General features: G+C 37.0%; 1 protein-coding gene across 1 annotated transcript in view; it reads right to left on the bottom strand.

Annotated features, from left to right (window-relative positions):
* Positions 1 to 674: 674 nt before the first annotated feature.
* Positions 675 to 19,594, bottom strand: part of LOC306639674 (olfactory receptor 5G3-like) — a gene marked incomplete at its 3' end in the record, with an annotated part of 28,173 nt that continues 9,253 nt past the window's right edge. Inside the window, 2 exon segments of the mRNA XM_079103454.1 lie at positions 675 to 1,402; positions 1,405 to 1,629. Coding sequence (XP_078959580.1) covers positions 675 to 1,402; positions 1,405 to 1,615 — 939 coding nt within the window. The 5' untranslated portion in view covers positions 1,616 to 1,629.

Below are 19,594 nucleotides of genomic sequence, written 5' to 3'. Positions count from 1 at the left end.
TTTATGGAAATGGAGTCATACATATTCTCAGCATGAAACAAGTGCATGTAGTCAAATAAGAACCTCACCAAGATTAAAACTATTAGTTTTTCATCTCCAAGGAAAGGCACTGCATTTGTTTTAATTTTACTTCATTTACCTGATCAATAATTACGTTGATCATTTTTCTACATACTTTTGGCAACTAGCATTGCCGTGTCTGTGAATTGTCTATTCATTCACTGGCTGCGTATCTCTATTTTTTTCTTTTTGATTATAGGTTGGAAGTTATTTGTGTATTAAGGATATTACCTCACTGTTGGCACATCCATTCAAACATTTCTCACCTTTAATTGTTCTTCTTTTATCACAGTAGTGCTTTGATCTTTCCTTTAACACTTCCAGTTTTCATGGCTGGATTACAAAATGTTCACAAAATCATGATTCACCTAATTTTCTCCTAGTATATTTTTCCATTTATGTCCTCAATTCATCTCTAGAGTATTTTGAAATACTCATCTATCACAAAGAATCAGACAGAAATGGAAAAATATTTAAGAACTTTCCCATTTTTAAAATAACCTGTGAAAAGGCCAAAGCAGGGCTGACATGCAGCCTTTGAGTCCCAGTCCAGTGCTCCTTTTACTGTCTATTTAGCATCAATATCTATGGCACTGAATAAATAGAATCCTATCTTACTTAGCTATTAGAAAATGTTTCCTCTCCAATTGTCTCCACAAAGCATCTTTCACCTCCTTGTTCCTCAAGCTGTAGATCAGGGGGTTCAACACAGGGATCATCACAGTATAAAACAAAGAAATCACTTTATTAATGTCCAGAGAGGAACTTGAGCTAGGTCGGACGTAAATGAAGAAAAGTGTCCCATACAGGAGAGTGACAGCTGCCAGGTGAGAAGAGCATGTGGAGAAGGCTTTCCACCTCCCTCCAGCAGTCTGAATCCTCGAGATGCCCACCAGGATGCAAACATAGGAGACCATGATGATCAGACCACTGACCACTCCGATAGCTCCGGCCAAAATGAAAAGCACCAACTTATTGATGGAGGTATCAGCACATGCTAGAGAAAGCAAAGGGGAAATATCACAGAAAAAGTGATTGACAATGTTTGGACCACAGAAGGGTAAGCAAAAAGTGAGTGTTGTATGGGTCATGGTGCTTATCAGAGCTATGGCATAAGGCCCTACAACCAGCTGCACGCAGACCCCCTGGGACATAATGAGAGTATACAGCAATGGCTTACAGACAGCTACGTACCGATCGTATGCCATGGTGGCCAGGAGCAAACATTCAGCTGCCACAAAGAGACCAAAGAACCACATCTGTGCAGCACAGCCCACAAAAGAGATGGCTTTCCTCTCTGCAAAGATATCACTCAGAGTCTTAGGTGTGATGGAAGAAGAGGAACATCAACAAAGGACAAGTGACTAAGAAAAAAGTACATAGGAGAGTGAAGTCTGGGATCAATGCATATGAGCGTGATCATCCCCAAATTACCCGCCAGGGTGACAAGATAAACAAAGAGCAACAGGACGAAAAGGACAATCCTCTGACAGAGATGATCTGTGAGGCCCAAGAAAAGGAATTCTGTCACTGCCGTCCTATTCTTTACTTCCATTGGTCAATGGGAATCTGTTGCAAGAAAGAAAAAGAAATTATTTTATTTCAAAAAATCAGTCTTTAACAGGTATAAATAATAGTTTAAGCCAATGGTGGATTATCTTAATTAGGTCTATCACAGACAATTGTGAAATAGTGTTGAACAGTAATATTCCTAGATACTAGATCTGGCCAGTTGTGCAAAGATCCTTTGTAAACTTGGGCAACCTACCCTGGATCTCTCTGTATTCTATCCCTACCCACATCAAGAATGGTTCAACTGTATGGTACAAAACTCCCTTCGATGATAAAATTAACCCTTGAAATGAGAATTACTCTCCATATTTCAACTTAGTGTATGATGGAACCAAAAAACCCACTTAGAAATAACTTAATGGAGCATACCATAAAAATCAATGGACTATTCAGGTCCTAATGTTAGACATCAGGGAAAAGCTCAGCAAGGGAATTCTTATTCTTAGTGAGTGAATAATATCATGATGATATTAATACAAAATTGACATGTATCCATCTGTCTATTCTCTATTCCTCCTTATAATGGGATGTCAAAAGACAATATGCACATGTAACAAAGAGGTTGCTCACTCTGAAGATAGATTAGTAAAAATAAATGATAGTTACTTATGTTCATGAAAAAGAGAATAGATTTACTTGATGACAGACGTGAAGTCAAATGAAGCATCATGAAAAAAATCAGAACAAAAATTGAGAAGATGGGGAAGAGGGTAGAATTTTTCCAAACTGCATAATTGGCATAAGTTGGCACAACTTGTCATGGAAATTATATAGAAAATAAAGCATCCATTGAGCTAAAATGACATAGAACTCTGTTAACGATTGCCTATATTTTGTAGAACTTCTTTGAAGGCACTCATCCTGACATCAATTATGCTGATAATGTATGTGAAATGTCAAATGTACTTTGAGGGAAAGCTTTTGAGAAAGTACTTTCTGAGTGATTCATTAGTCAAGTAAGAACAAACAAAACAGTTTAAATTTCCTAGAAGAAAACAATTATGTTAGATAATTTATAGGAAAAACTTCCAATTTATGCAACACAATCAGTTAATGCTCTGTGTAAATAAAATCCATGTATCTTCAAGTTATGTAATGATTCTGGAGTTCAATACAGAATATTTCTAAATAATAATGACTTCATCTACTTGAGTTTTAATTAGTTTTTCATTGGTTGAATGCACTATGGAGTGTTTCTTCAGCAGTTGTAACGATAACTAAGATTTTTGTTAGAAACATCCATTGAAGAAATGATTTTGTTGCTGCTCGTCCAACTATGAGAAGATAGGAGGGGTGAGAATAAGGGTAGTATAGATGGTCTCTAGTTTTGGTCCAATGACTATTTATTTATTCATTTATTTATTTAAAAATAATCATCTTGAGTCTTCTATACAATGAGAATGATCATTATGTCTTTCCCATTTTACAGAATTTATTTTTAATTTACAAATAAAGTCTGTGTATATTTCTCATGTACATATTTCTCATATACAATGTGATGTTTTGATGTATGTATACCTTGTAGAACAGCTACCTCAAGCTAATTCACATAGACGTTGTTTAACTTACTTTCCATGTTTCTGGTGAGAACACCTGAAATCTCACTTAGCAATCTTCAAAACTACAGTACATTGTGACTGACAGTGTCTCTGTATTACTTTTAAATAAATGCAATTCTGTCCAGGGGAAGTCACACGAACCAGTTGTTCAACCTCAGGAAGTTGTGAGCAAAATGTTCAAGTCTGCTCTCCTTAGAGCACTCAGCATGCAAGATTAGACTCCCAGGCCTCAAACCAATAACTTCATATTGTCCAAAATGCAGTCTACTCACTTCTCTAAGGAAGTCCTTCATGTACCTCTTTCAACTGCTTCAAAGGAAAGGATCTTTTCTCCAGGTAATCTCCAGGAAGACTCGACTTTCCAAAAGCAAGACTTTCAAGGCATTAAGTGAAGAAGACAAACCCCTGGTCGTCAGGAGATAGTCCTTGTCCTCTCGTCCTGCACATTATACAGTCTGTACACATACGTACGGAACAAAGAACACTTTATTGGGCATTTTCAACAATTTAGAGCCAGGTCCCTAAAGAATTTAAACCTCAAGGGCTAACACCTGAAGGGACAAAATGGAAATGATCTCACTAGCATTTAGGCCAAGTTTTATTTCCTAATAGTATGTTATGTCAAACAGAAGTTTCCTAAGAAAAGTGTGTGTGTGTGTGTGTGTGTGTGTGTGTGTTCCTCTTTGGGATCTTCCTTGCCAAACCCAGCCCTCTTTTCTGTTAGTGGAACAGATGGATGAGATGAAGTGAAGTAATTCACTGCCAGGACTCTGCAGTCACATCATTTAGGCATAAATCCCCAAATCTTCAGTTTAATGATTGTGTCACTTCAGCAACTTTTTAATCCTATCTGTTCCTCATTCCCTTTATCTCTAAAACAGTAACAACAAAGGTTGCTAGCTCCCATAAATGTTGGAAGGATTGATTCAAGTAATACATGTACTTAAAAGAGCACCCAACACATAGTAAGTTCTCTTAATGTCACTTGTTAGGGATCAAGGCATGGCTAGAATACACAGACTTAAAGGAGTTGGACAATGTGGCTTTTGCTTATCTTTTTTTTTTTTCCTTTTTCTTTCCTTTTTTTACTTTTTAATTGGCATTTGTTTATTTCTAGGTAATCTTACAATGCAGTTACTGAAGTCTAAAGAAAGCTGGAATAGATGAGAAAGTTTCCCAGAAAGAATTGTCAAGACAGTATAATTTAGGTAAACTGAATGAAGAAGAAAGTCATTCCAGAAGTACTAATAAGATGAGCAGAAACAGGGAATCAGGAACAGAAGTAAGGAGATTGGGATGGGACGATGACACAAGAGAGAAAGAAATGAGATGACGTAGGTGGTGCAGTCATGCCTTTTCTGAAAACCTTGCTGCTTATCCTATCAGGAAGAGCTACTGTCTGACTCTACAAAAGCCCACAACGTCCCATTAGTAGCTCATTTTTAACTCCTATTAAGTATCTATCTCAGAAGAAGATGTTAGCATCTGCCTTCGTATACATTACCAGGGATTTCCTTTACCAGGCATAAGAGAGAAATTTCATGATCACAAAGGGTCCAACTTATCAACAAGATTATATAACAATCCTAAATATCTATTCACCTAAAAGCATGAAGGATTGATGGGACTGTAGATCGAAATAAATCCACAATTTAGTTGGGGATTCCAACATTGTACCCTCAATATTGATAAAGGAAGGAGACTAAATACCAGAAAGGATATAGAAGACTTAGACAACACCACAAAAACACAAAAAATGGCATTTAATTAAGACTCCAACTAACAACTTCATAAGAGACTGTACATTTAGATTTGTTATCAGAATATATGATATTTGGGGTCATAAAAAAAATCTCAATAGATTTTTAATGTTTTCATTAGTGCATTATAGTTATACATAATATTGATTTTATACAATTATATATAATATGTATTATTTTGACACACTGATACATGCATGGAATATTACTTGCTTTACCTAAGTCCCCAGTGCTTCCTCTTTACACCCCGCTTCCCTCCCCTGTTTCCCTTACTCTATTGGTCTTCCTTCTATTTATTGATTGATTTTTTTAAAGTTGGTGTTTTATAGATATACACAAAGGTAATAGTCACTATGTAATATTCATAAATGTTCATAACATAATTTATTATTTGCTTTTATCATTAGTATAATGTATTACTATTTATCAACAGAGCATCATCAGATGTATAGTTTACAAATATTCTCTCCCAGTCTGTGAGGTGTCTCTTTACCCTGTCATTTCCTTTGCTATGGACAAGCTTTTTGGTTTGATGCAAATCCAGTTTATCTAGGTTTATATTTGTTTTCTATGCTTTTGGAGTCATATCCAAAAAATCATTATCCAAACCAAAGTTGTGGGGCTCTCCCCCTATATTGGTTGTACAGTTTCCAGTCTTGTAAGTTCTAATCAGCTTCGAGTTATTTTTGAATATGATATGAGATAGAGTTCAATTTATTTCCTCTGCATGTGGATATCCAATTTTTGCCTACAATACTTATTGAAGAGACTATCGCTTGCCTATCATGTAATCTTGTGATCTTTGTCAAAAAATAATCAACCATAAATTAATGCTTTACCTCTGGGCTTTCCCTCCTGTTCCATTGGCCAATGAGTCTATTCAGGCTCACACTGTGCTGTTCTGACTACTGTAGCTTCCAAACACGTATTCCAAAGTCGAGACGCATGGTGTCTCCAGTGTCATTCTCTTCCTGCTTTGTTCACTTCAGGTCTTTTTAAATCTTATATCAACTTGGGAATTTTTTTCTATTTCTCTGGAAAATGCCATAAAATATTTGATAGGGATTGCACTGAATTGTAGATCAATTTAAGTAGTGTGGGCATTTTAACAATATTAATTCTTCCAATCCATGAACATGGGTATATTTCTATTTCCTTGTGTCTTCTTTAGTTTCTTCCATCAATGTTTTACAATTTTCAATATGGAGGATTTTTCAGCCTCTAGGTTAAATTTACTCCTATTTTTTCTTTACACTACTATAAATGAGACAGATTTCTTAATTTTTTTCTTCAGATAGTTTATTGTTGACCTAATCATACATGCATTGAATATAATTTGTTCCATTTCATTCCCTAGTACTCCCTCTTTACTGAATTTGTTTATTAATTCTAACAGGTGTGTATGTGTGTGTGTGTGTTCTTTATTGTTTCTTACATATGAGATCATATTGTCAGTAAACAGAGACCAACTTACTTCTTTCTTTCCAATTTGGATCTATTTTTATTTCTTTTTCTTGCCTAATTGCTCTAGCTAGGTCTTCTATTACTATGTTGAATAGAAGTGGTGAGAGTGAAAATCCGTATCTTGTTCCAGTTCTTCGAGGAAAAGCTTTTATCTCTTCACCATTATGTATGACATTAGCTTGGGGTTTGTTATCTATGGTCTGTATTATATTGGGTTATGTTTCTTCTGTAACTAATTTTTATCATAAAAGGATATTGAATTATGTCAGATATATTTTCTGCTTTCTTTGAGATAATCATATGATCTTTTGACTTTCTTTTTATTAATACAGTGTGTTCATTTATAGATTTGTTTGTGTTGAACCATCCCCACATTCCAAGGATAAATCCCACTGGATTGAGGTGAACGATCCTTTTGGTTTACTGATGAATTTGGCTTGCTAGTATTATACTGATAATTTTCACATCTACATTCATCAAGAATATTGGCCCAAAATTTTCTGTTCTTGTCTGACTTCAACATCACACTGGCCTCATAAAATGAGTTTGGACGTACTCTTTCCTTTTCCATTTATTTGTAGTCTCTCGGATACAGGATAAGCATTCAGTGTCCACCTGGAAAGCATGGCAGCACACATTAATAGCCTTGCTCTGGGATATTTTAACTCTTCTGCTCTCAGACACTACTCTTTGAAGCAAACTTGACTGAGTAAATGCTCATCATGCTAGTGGAAGAGGAAGGGGTCTAAGCTAAAAATATACTCAAACTTCTGAGATGTTACAAATTGCCTGGATGTTTGGTTAGGTACCTGGAAGAAGCAGGATTAAAAGATGAGAGACAACAAGATCTGGATGACAAGCATGCAAATAGAACTGTGCTTGCATGAATAATATATGCAAATCTTAGTGTCCCGTATCAGTGTCAACTTATAATCACACCCTGCAGAAGTCTTGAACACGTAGACAGGATGACTCAGCCAGTTGAGGGCAGCCAGTCTTTGTCCTCAGTCACCTCAATGCTATCACCAAAATCCACAAACAGTAACCATGGTGTCAGGGATGAAGGTCATGCATAAACCCAGTAGCACGGACTCAATCTGAGCAGTATTGCTTATCCTGCTGATGCTGGATGTTCATTTTATCAATACAAGAGATTGGTTATGGGTCATCAGTTTGGTACCATCCTTTGAGGAGAGCAAAGAGCCACATCATATAGGGTTGATTTTATCATATCCTTTACACAATGAAGGAAACAGTGTTTTCATTTACTGACATTAACAAAAACTTCAGGTATAAACTTCCCTCCCAGCCTACAATGCCTTAATTAACGTTTTAACTAGAAAGCTCACAGAGTGTCTAATTCATCCTTATGGGTTTCCCCCTAACATCATCTCAGACCAAGGACAAGAAAGGAGCAACAAGCTCATGACCATGTGACCAAGATGATCTCCTTTATGTCCCACAACCCAGGAGCTACTTTGGCTGACTGAATACTGAAATGGCCTCATGAAGAGCATTAGCAGTGTTAGGGTAATGGTTTGGAGATAGTGTTAGAATATCCCTAACAGTACTCCACAGTGAGGATACTATTTTCCAAAATGCTCTAGTTGTGTGAACCAAAGGTCATCATATGCTGTGTTTGGCCCCCAGAAGCTAGAATGCATTAGTGAAAGATCTAAGTTACGTAGAAGTAACCCCATCAAAGTTACTCACAGACTGATTGGGGGTGGGGGTTACATTTCCTGTCACTACAAATTTGAGAATGATGGACGCTGTGCTTCTTAGCCTGAAGGCTTTCATTGCCACCTGTGTGATTGTCCCAAAGTGCTGACTAATTAACAACCCCCAAGAGCTGCTATCAGTGTCAGCATAATGAGAATTGGTATATAAATGCCTTCAGGTGGACTGTCTCTGAATTATATTTTACATAGCCTCCCAGGCTACCCTTGACTATATTAATCTCCATTGCCTACAGTTGTGGTTACCTTTTACTTGTCACCTTCCTTTTCCTGCATCTTTTCCTCACCCCTATACTCGTCTTTCCTTCACCTCCCTGTTGTGCAAACTTGAATCCTTATCTCAGGTTCTGCTTCTAAGAAACATAGTCTGGGAAACCCACTTGTGAAGCAGCCTTTGAAACTGGGCCAATGACAAGGAATGACCAACAGGTGGCAGCACGTCCACATAGAAAGAGATTGTCTGTGTTGCCTTCCTGTCTGCAAATTGTTTTTTCTCCCTGCTTAAAATTACATCAGTCTCCTGATCGTGTTAAATTATCTCCTTTTCCTGTGTAAGTTTCAAATATCCTAATTATGAATGTTGTTTCCAACTCAGAGCAAAATTTCTCATAACTGTTTGTTCCCCAAATCCTTACTGTTAATTGATTTGCAAAACCAAAAATAACCCTTAAGAATGTAAGGACTATCATTGAAATTAAGATTTACTTATGAATCCATACTAGTGTTTATGTAGCTATCTTTACCTTATGTTGTGTAGGCAGTTCACAGGGGTAACATTAAGATACCTCACTTCACATCCACAGTCCCTCCTACCTCCCTCCCAAAATCTTTGAAATAAAAAGGAAATTGGGATCACACGTTCTGAAAGTAAAGCTATAAGTTAGTAAAAATAATGGAGAAAGAACATATAAAAGGTTGATTTTGAAAGGTCTGTACCATTACACTGGACAGGAATAGAATTGAAGCACTGCCTTACCTAAAGACAGAGCAGATCCATTAGAAAAAAGAGTTTGTGGAATGGAAGCATTTTTTAAGACCTCTAAAAAGCAGAGTATGGACTAAAAAGCCCTGCAGTGTCATCTTACTGCATCTGGTTCAACAGCTACTAAATATTCAAATTAGACTGACAACTGCCTACTCGTCTCCATGGCCACAAAGCTTCACACTGGCATATGGCACCCCTCATCCATGGAGATCTTTCCCAAGAAAGCCAAAACCAATCAAGTCAATGTGAATTTCCTGTCTATGAAAACTACATACCTAATGACACCTGGTATTCTGCTTTTATGAATCATTCTCTTGTGAGCTTTGGGGGTGCTTCAAGGTATCATTGTGTTAGGATTTTCTTTGACTCGACCCGGCACCCATAAATCCAATTAGCCTTGAGACCAAGACTTGGTACTTGAACACTTAATTAGGTCTTTGATTAGAATCCCCCCGAGTGAATATTTGTTGTAAAATCTTTTGACAACCATTCCACTTCTTCCCAAGACACCATGGGAATTACTTTCAAAATAACTTATTTGCTTTGGAGGATATTCTGCTTACTTATACATGTGAGAGTACTTTTGTCTTCCACAGAGATGGAGACAGAGTCAGCTGCCTACTTCCTGAACACTTCATGAAGGTAAGAATTTTCCATGTGGTCTCTTCCCACTCATGTAGGCCATTAGACAGGTAGATGCTAGCAGAAAGAACACCACAGACAATCAGTGAAATATATATTCCAAAAGGAAGCAAATTCTGTGTAATAATTGTTTTGAGTCAAATAAAATGACAATTAAAAACATCACATTTTTTTCCCAGTCCTAATGTGACTAGTTAATCCTCCATGCCAGAGCTCCCTCCTTACATTTACCAGGAGAGTGAAAGGTGATGGATTTCAACAATTTCACACAAAAGTTCTCAGCTCTCCGGTCATGTATCTTCAGATGATTGATTTATTCATGGTCATAGAAAACACTTAATGGAAGGGAAATCAAAAGGTGATAGAATTCGACCTCTTAGTTTACAAATAAGGAAATGGAGGTTTTGCACAAACATCCTGACTCATGGTCATGCAACTCTTTAGAGGCAGAGCGCCAAGCTGATCATAGTGGACTCTGGTGCCATGCTAGAAATGACCTCAATCCAGGTGGAGGCTTTATTGGTGATAGAATGGACCCCAATTTAAATAAATGAATATTCAATAACCTTTCCAAGTTCTAAAGTGAATATATGGTCATAATAATCTACAAGACATCATTTAAAGCTTCTGTGCAAGTCCCAGAGGTTCCAAACTTAAAAATATATACAAATGTCTGATTCAGTTGACTCACCCACAGCCTGGCAATTTCTGACATGCCATAATTAAAATAGCATTGCTTTAGCTTAAGGTTTTAGCCAGCTCTTACATTAAGAATGCAAATACACCTATGAGATATGTTACCAGTCAGTCAACATTTAAGTACCTCTTCAAAGTTACAAGTATTTCTTTCTTTAATGAGCTATTTGTTAATTCACTGATGTCTTTGATGGTGTGTTTAGTGAGTGTCTTTTCTTATCAGTGTCTATGCTGAGAACTGGAAATGAATTGGGTCTGCTGTCTTCACAGATTTTACAGTGTATCGAAAAAGAGAAGAATTTAATAGGACATGATGGGTCATAGCAGTTTTATAAAAGTGTGCTTTTGTGGCTGCAGAGGACTGGAAACTAATTTTATTGAATGGAGAAGGTTAATGGTGAATTAGGAAAGTTTCTTAAAACAATCCACAGAAGGCATCAATGGAATAATGTTAGAAAAATGACGAGGACATTCTCTATCTGAGGGCAATGGGGAGAATGGAGTGTGAGGAGGAGATTGGAGAATCAGGAATTTGGGTTGCTCAAAGACTGACTTTGGGTGTTGTTGTTTGACTTAATCCAGCTAGACCCAAGATATTTGAGATAGGAGCTGAAAATGTGTATAGATCTTTAATGATACATGCCAGAATGAATGCAAAGCTAGCATTATACATCGATTCTACAGGTTTCAAGTAACTGAAATGACTCATGAGATGCTACAGGTTAGACTTTCAACAAAGACAGAAATTACAGAAGGTCAAAGAAAGCATACGCAAACATCAAGGAGCTCTAAGACTTCCAGACTCAACTCCCAGGATCCTTTCTCAATTGATTAGGATGCACTTTGTATCTGAGTCACAAATTACCAAAATACACATAAGATAAACTGGGCTTAGGAGAGGATAGCCTAGTCCCTGGAATGGTCTCGTAGTGCCTCCTCGTCACATGACCAAAACTAGGCTGCATATGATGCTAAACAATTTAAGAAATCGAGACCATGGCAAAAACCAGGTGCAAATCATCATTCTTCTTATGAACAAAGCTAATAAACTACTACAGGTTGCTCATTTGATCTGTCTCAGACCCTAGCACAAAACCATTTATCACTAATTAGTTGATTTCATTCTAGTTTGGCCCAGGGTTATCTCTATAAATGAGTTTAAGAGTGCAACAGGCCAGCTGAGATTAATCCTGTATGTAAACAGATAATGTGAACTTTCTCAAACCAGAAGAGGACAATTGAAGATCGCATGGTTAAAACAATGATAGGAAAAACATCTTTGTCTCACTCCACCCTTTATCCCTACTTCCCCCTATTCAAACATTTCCCTTTCAGCTCTTATCAGGGCTCAGATGATGTTTGAATTCTTGGCTGCTGCTGGCTAAAATCGAGACTAGTAGTTGCTCTTCCTCTTGGGGCCAGACTTGGCTGTGACGATCCCTGGGTAACACCCAATTCGTAGCTGGCCACTCGCATCTCTGTGGCTGGAGTTGGTGGGTCCTCCCTCCAACTTCCATAAATGTGTTCATCGCAGGCACAAGAGGGAGAAATCACTGTTTCTCTGCCTGTCATAGATGAAATCTTTGTATTTTCTGAAGTGGTTAAGGCTAGATCCTTCTGGGCTTTGGCTGCTACCGTGGGGTTAGTCACATATCAAATCTTGGAGCTAGAAACTGCTCTCCACTCAAATCTCAGAGATTCACATGATGAAATTTCCAGTGATACACAACGTGGAGCTCCAGATGTCTCTGTTTGATACTTTATAAGGGCTTCCTTTATAGGTTCTTGGTAAACTCGAATCCATGAAAATTACTGCTTCTTTGAAGACTGACTCACTGCCCTAGAAACAAAGTTAACCAGGGTGGACTCTGACCAGAATGTGGATGACAAGTTAGCAATTCAGGTCCTAACTTGAAAAACTACTAGAGCATGCCATTCTCCAACCGCAAAAAGCATAAAATTAGAAGGTCATAAGGAAGCAAACCGAGATTTTGATTGAGCAATATACAGTCAGGACTTATTAAATAATGTTGAGAATCATCCCTATACCAAGGAGTGGAAAGTTAATTGGATGTAAACATGACTTGGGAGCACATGAATCACATGCACGATAGGACACAGAACTGAGGAATGAAGTTCAAGGAGGGCCCCTACGACTTAGATGAGTAAATGTCATCCCCACCCCATAGCCAGCCTGGGTACAAGTCACAGACCGCACGTCCCAGCCCTCCCAAGACACCACAGGAGGCCATAAAAGGGAATGGTCAGAGTCATGCAGCAACTTACACTTGTCCTCTGAGTAATAGGGAGCCCCGGAGGACATAGACTGAATCCCAATATGGTGGAGTTGGAAATAGGTATCTGGTAGACACTTTTTTATTTATTCCCACCAAATAGTCTGGTTATAAAAAGGGAGACTAGAGTATAGTTCTAATGACTCTATTCCTGAAACAAATGATTTCTCAACACACCCAGGAATTCATGAGGATAGATATGGTGAGCATATCAAAGACAAAGACACCATTGTATCTAGATTTACATCTAGATTTACAAACTCCTTTCTTCTGTTCCCCAGCCCAGGTAAAGCATTTAGCCATGACCTGCTTAGTGCCTTTTTTTCTCTCTCTCTAAAGAGAAAAGTCATAAATTATATTAACAGCCCCTTGCAGGAAGAGCAATCAAAGTAGAAATTGTGCAACCCTCTCCAGAGAGCTGAAACCAGGGAGATATGTATATAAGGCATCTGAGCTGCTCATTATGTAGGAGGTAAGAACTGGAGGGGAGTAAATACAAACGCAAAAGAGATTGGGGGTGCGACACAAGAATGAGAAGGAAAAGTCTTCTGAAGTAGGGGGCTGAGTGGCTTCTGTGAGGTATAAGTGCTAAAAAATACACACTTTGAATTTAATAACCTTTTGCCAAGTATAAAAAAAAGAAAGAAAACATGATTCCTTCCTTTGAAGAGCTAAGTTTTTCCAAAAGAAGAGAGATATTCATAGAAGATGTATGAGTACCTATTAACCTATCAAAAATGTATTAAAACAGAATTGTGACAAAACAGGCATCATGTTTGATCTATCAAAATGGCAAAAGGCAGCAGGAGGTTCACAGAAAGCTGCTGTCCCTTCTTAATCCCAGTCCTAGGAATGTTTATTCCATGGCCTTCAGACACGTACTCCTCAAAGAAAATCCAGGTCCTCAGGCCCACTTGCCAGATTTATTTTCTGCCACCATCTTTGATTTTCTTATGTCAAAGATTTTTATCTCACCCTCTGTCTGTACAAAGAGGATCAGTTAGTTATCGAGGGGGCCTGGCCATTTGCCCATGATTTTGAAAGCTTCATTCCTTTATATTCATTCTCCCCCCCGCCCCCCCCCCCCCGCCCCAGGACAGGAAGTGATTTTAAAAAAAAGTGATTCCATGAAGAATGATAACTTCTGGTATTGGAAGTAGAAATGAAGAATAATAAAGACAAAGGAAGGAATGGTTCTCACATTAAAAACAAAATGTTTTCTTAAAAGTAAAGTTAGTAATTGCTTACTAAGGAAATGAGTCCAAGCAATCTCTACACAGAAAGGAAAAGTTTAACAAAATTATTTCAGTAGTATTCCTGTGGTTGAAAAATTTACTCAGGTAAAAAATAAAAACAGTAGTGAAATCTGAAAAGTTGGTTTACTTTTCTTATGAGGATAGAGACAGGAAACAAATGCCTCTTGGTAGATATATACCTCATAACAAAGTCAGGATTACCGGTACATGTTCTCAAACTACAGGTAGTAAAGAAACCAGTGAGCCTGCCTAAGCAAAGTATACCAGTGAGTAGAAGTTTATCATTGAATTAGGAGAATTTTAAGAACAGTTTTTTCCTTTCTTAATGTAAATTTAATCATAGGAAGAATATCAATTGACTTCCTTGACTTATTAGTTACTTTTTCCTAAACTGAAAAATGAATTAGGCTCATTTCAGAGGTTATAGTCTGGGGTAAATTCTCTACATGGATAAAATATATATCTTGGGTGAAAATGCTTTGGTACACAAATATATCCCAGGAGTAATGAGCTTTTTGATTCAATGCCAGTATAAACTGATTCATCTTCTTTGGGCTTCATTGTTAAGCTGGACTTCTTTCACCATTCAAAAATACTCCACAGCATTGAGAGATAACAATAAGATCTTACTGCAGGAAGAAAGAAAGAAAGAAAAAGAGAGAGAGAGAGAACAAAAGAAAGAGAGAGAAAGAAAGAAAGAAAGAAAGAAAGAAAGAAAGAAAGAAAGAAAGAAAGAAAGAAAGAAAGAAAGAGAGAGAGAGAAAGAGAGAGAGAGAGAGAAAGCAGGAGGAAGGTAGGAAGAGAAGGGAGGAGGCAGCTTTGTTAGTTAGGTGGTAGATAGACTTATGGCCTGGATGATAGTGATGATTTTACAGGTATATACTCTTATACTTTTGATCTGGACTGAACCCCAAACTCTCAGGTGCATAGCAGTAGAACTTTTAGGAAATTAATGAATCACAAGGGCTCTGATCTCATTGGAGGATTAATTCACTTGATGAATCAATCCACTGATAGTTGGAATGGACTACTGGGTGATAGGATCTGGTTAGAGGAAGTAGGTCACTGGGGACAAGAAAGGCTTATCTTCCTCCCAGACCCTCTCTCCATGCTTGTGTTCTCTCTCGCTCTCTTCTTCTCTTTATCTCTGTTTCCCAGCTACCACAGGCTGAAGAGCTTTCCAACCATGATGTTCTGTCTCACCTCAGTTCCAAAGCAATGGAGCCAGAAGACCCTGGATTGAAGCCTCTGAGTCGGAATGAACTTTTCCTTCTCTAAGTCATTTATATCAGATATTCTGGTCACAAAAATTCAAAGCTGACTAACACATTCCCAAGCTCATTGAGATGCATATACTGAATATGTACAGACTTTTTTCCAAATCAATCATACCTCCAGAAAATTGGAAAATTATGAATGAATTTACACTTTCACCTTGGTATTGTATTTCTGAAGCTTATTCTGATAGTCCTTCACATTTACAAAATGACTTTTGTCACTTATTCACTGCAGTGTTATTTCTGATGGAAAATATCAGAAACGTCCTAGACTTTCAACAGTGAGGGAACACTGAAATATATTACAACTTAAAAATAAATGAATCCCCAGTACTGCAAGAAAGAAAAAAAAAAAAAAAAAAAAAAAAAAAAACGAAGCTCTCTACATATTGATCTGGAAACATGCCCAGAATATAAATATATTAATAAAAGCAAAGTAAAGAACTAAAAGCAAAGAATGTTGCCTTTATGTAAGAAAGAAGTTGGGTGAGAGAGTAACAGATAAATTCATACCTACATTAACATGAAGAAAACACAAATAGCTACTGAAGAAAGTCACAGAAATTATTAGCAATATGAGAGGTGGGGGCAGGATAAAGTAGATTGGAATATTGATAAGAATGAGTTTTCTCAGTGAATGTAGTGTATGTAGTATTGACCTAGGTACTTTTTAAATTTATAAATGAAATAAGATCTAAAGGACTCATACATATTTCCAATGTTTATTGCCATTCGTGAGAAAAGTGTTGGAGGCATAGTGCACAAATTCTCCGGTGAAGTTCCTTTGATCTTTTAATGGTCAAGTTCATTGATGGGATTTAAGAAAACATAGGCACAATGCCCCAGCTCATTGGCACCAGCACCAGCTTGTTAACAACTAGCATTCATGGAAATGTAAATCAAAACAACATTGCAATTTCATCTCACTCCCATCAAAATTTCAACCTTCAAGAATACATTTAACAATAAATGCTAGCAAGAATATGGGGAAAAAGGAACACTCATACATTGTAGATGTCACTGCAGATTAGTACAACCATTCTGGAAAGCAGTATGGAAATTCCTCAATAAACTAGAAATATAACCACCAAATGATCCAGCTATCCCATGTCCTTGGTATTTATCCAAAATATTTAAATATAGTGATACAGCCACATCAATGTTTCTAGCTGCAAAGTTAATAATAGCCAAGCTATGGAACCAACCTAGGTGCCCTGTGACACATGAAAGGATAAAGAAAATGTGGTTTATCATGCAATTGAGTTCTACTTACCCATAAAGGAGAATGAAACTATGGCATTTGCTAGAAAATGAATGGAAATGGAGAAAATCATGCTAAGTGAAATAAGTCAGAACTCAGAAAGTCAAAGGACAAATGGTTTTGCATATTCAGAAGCTAGAATAAAATAAGGGAAAAACAGGGGAATCCCATTTAAATGGAAGGGAGATGAGTGCAGTAGAAGGGAAGCAAGGGGTAGGGAGAAAGAATAGAAAAGGAGAGGAACTGAAGAATGAAATTCAACAAAGTATGCTACATAGGTATATGAATATACCACAGTGCATTCCAACTATATGTATAGTTATAAAGCAACCATTTTTAAAAATTACATAAATAGAAGGAAGACTAGCAGAGTAGAGAAGTAGAATAGGAAGAGGAAAGAGAGGAGAGAAAGGGGGATAACTAGGGATTGAAGTGGAGCAAATTATATCTAGGGATGAATGATGATGTCAGAATGAACCCCACTATTATTTATGAATGTAATGCACTGATAAAAACATTTTGAAAGATTTTTATAAAACCTATGGACTGAATATAAAATCTCTTTGCATATGTGCATATTTCCAAAGAATTTCTCCATATTTGCTTCAGATTATCAAAGGACCCCATGACCCAAAACAAGTCACACATTTGAGTATTCAGAAAAGTCATTAGACTTATTCTTCCTGAATATCAAGACACTATATGACTTCGTGCTTATAATTAAAATTTCTGACTCCAAGAGACCTGGGATCACCATCCAAATTCACCACTTAGTAGTTGTCTATCCCTGGACAATTTATCCAAACTTTCTAACCTTATTCTTCTTCCCTGTAGTACAAAGAAAATAATAATATCTACTTCAGACTATATATTGATGATAAATTAAATAAGGCATGTAAAGTGTTTAGCAAAATGTCAGAAACATAATAAGAACTCAAAAGTATTGCCCATTATAATTTTTGAGCAGGATTTAAAGATCTGAAATGCTGGGGAAGTCTCTGCCATGTTAAGTTCTTGTTGTATACACTCATTCATCTAGTTACACATCTTTCAAAACCATCTATGTGACAATATCCCACACATTTAAATGATCAGCTCAGAACTCTCCTGCACACTCAAATTCGAAATACCTACCCAACCTATTCAACACTTTGTAGACAGTTTCTGGGCATCTTGAAATTAATATCTCAAAAACTAACTCCTGAACTTACCCTCTTAACCTGATCCACTTGTAATCTTCCACGTCTGTTGTGGTTTGGATATGAGGTATCCCCCAAAAGTTCGTATGTGAGATAATGCAAAAAGGTTCATTTTTTATGATTTTATGGTTCATTTGATTATGAGAGCCTTTACCCAATCAGTGAATTAATCCCTTAACAGGATTAATTGAGCGATAACTGAAGGCAGATAGGGAGTGACTGGAGGAGGTGGGTTATTGGGGGTGTGCCTTTGGTGTATATATTTAGTGAGCTGAGCTTAGGCTCTTCTCTGCTTCTTGATCATTATGTCAGCCTCTTCCCTACACTACACTCTTCCGCCATGATGTTCTGCCTCATCTGGAGCCCCAAGGAATGGAGCTGACTGTCTATAAACCAAGACCTCTAAAACTATGAGCCTCAAATAAACTTTTCCTCCTCTATAATCATTCTTGTCAGATCTTTTAGTCACAACAGAAAAGCTGACTAAAATAAATTAATGGTAATTCAATTTTTTTCTGGTTATTCAAGTAAAAAGTTTAAAGTCAACCCTGACACCTTCTTCACTTCTACCCACATTGAATTCATTCATAAATACTGTCAACTGTACTACAAAATATCTTCATACAGTCCTTCCTTTGTTATTACTCTGGTTAAAACCACTAGAGTTATTGCTACATTTAAAAATTATTATTTAACTGGTTTTTCTACTTCCACCTTTCCCCCTAAAGTAGTAGTTTCTCAGCATAGCAATTAAATTATCCTTTAAGAAATCAGATGAGGATTGAGCTGCTATAAACATTGATGTGACTGTGTCACTGTAGTATGTTGATTTTAAGTCCCTTTGATTATAAATCAAGGAGTGGAATAACTGAGTCAAATGGTGGTTCCATTCCAACTTTTCTGAGGAATCTCCATACTGCTTCCCAGAGTGACTGCACAGTTTTGCATTCCCACCAGCAATGTATAAGTGTAACTTTTTCTCCACATCCTCACCAACATTTATTGTTGCTTGTATTCTTTTTTTATTTTTTACAGACTGCATTTTGATTCATTGTACATAAATTGGGTACATCATTTTGTTTCTATGGTTGTACACTATGTAAATTCATACCATTTGCATAATTATACATGTACATAGGGTGATGATGTCTGTCTCATTCCACCACTTTTCATACTCCCCCTCCCTTGTATTCTTGATAATTGCCATTCTAATTGGAATGAAATGAAATCTTAGCTTGGATTTTCATTTCTCTAATTGCTAGATGTTGAACATTTTTTCATATATTTGTTGATTGATTGTGTATCTTCTGTGAAATGTCTGTTCAGTTCCCTAACCCATTTATTGATTGGGTTATTTGTTTTTCAGTGTCAAGTTTTTTGAGTTCTTTATATACCCTAGAGATTGATGCTTTATCTAAGGTGCATGTGGTAAGGATATTTCTCCCAATCTGAAGCCTCTCTCTTCACATTATTGATTGTTTCTTTTGCTGAGAAGAAGCTTTTTAGTTTGAATCCATTGCATTTATTGATTCTTGATTTAACTTCTTGTACTTTAGTGAACTTATTAAGGAAGTCAGATCCTAGGCTGACATGGTAAAGATCTGGTCCTACTTTTTCTTCTAGTAGTTGCAGGGCCTCTGTTCTAGTGCCTAAGTCTTTGAACCACTGAGTTGAGTTTCATGCAGGGTGAGAGATAAAGCTTAATTTCATTTTGTTACATGTGGATTTCCATTTTCCCCAGCAGCATTGTTGAATAGGCTATCTTTTCTCCAGTGAATGGTTTTTGGCACCTTTATCTAGTATGAGATACCTGTATTTATGTGGGTTTGT

Source organism: Sciurus vulgaris (genome assembly GCF_902686455.1).
Source record: "Sciurus vulgaris genome assembly, chromosome: 11".
Lineage (NCBI taxonomy): Eukaryota > Metazoa > Chordata > Mammalia > Rodentia > Sciuridae > Sciurus > Sciurus vulgaris.
The sequence above is the reverse complement of the archived record's forward strand: the minus strand, read 5'-3'. Positions and strand labels throughout refer to the sequence as shown.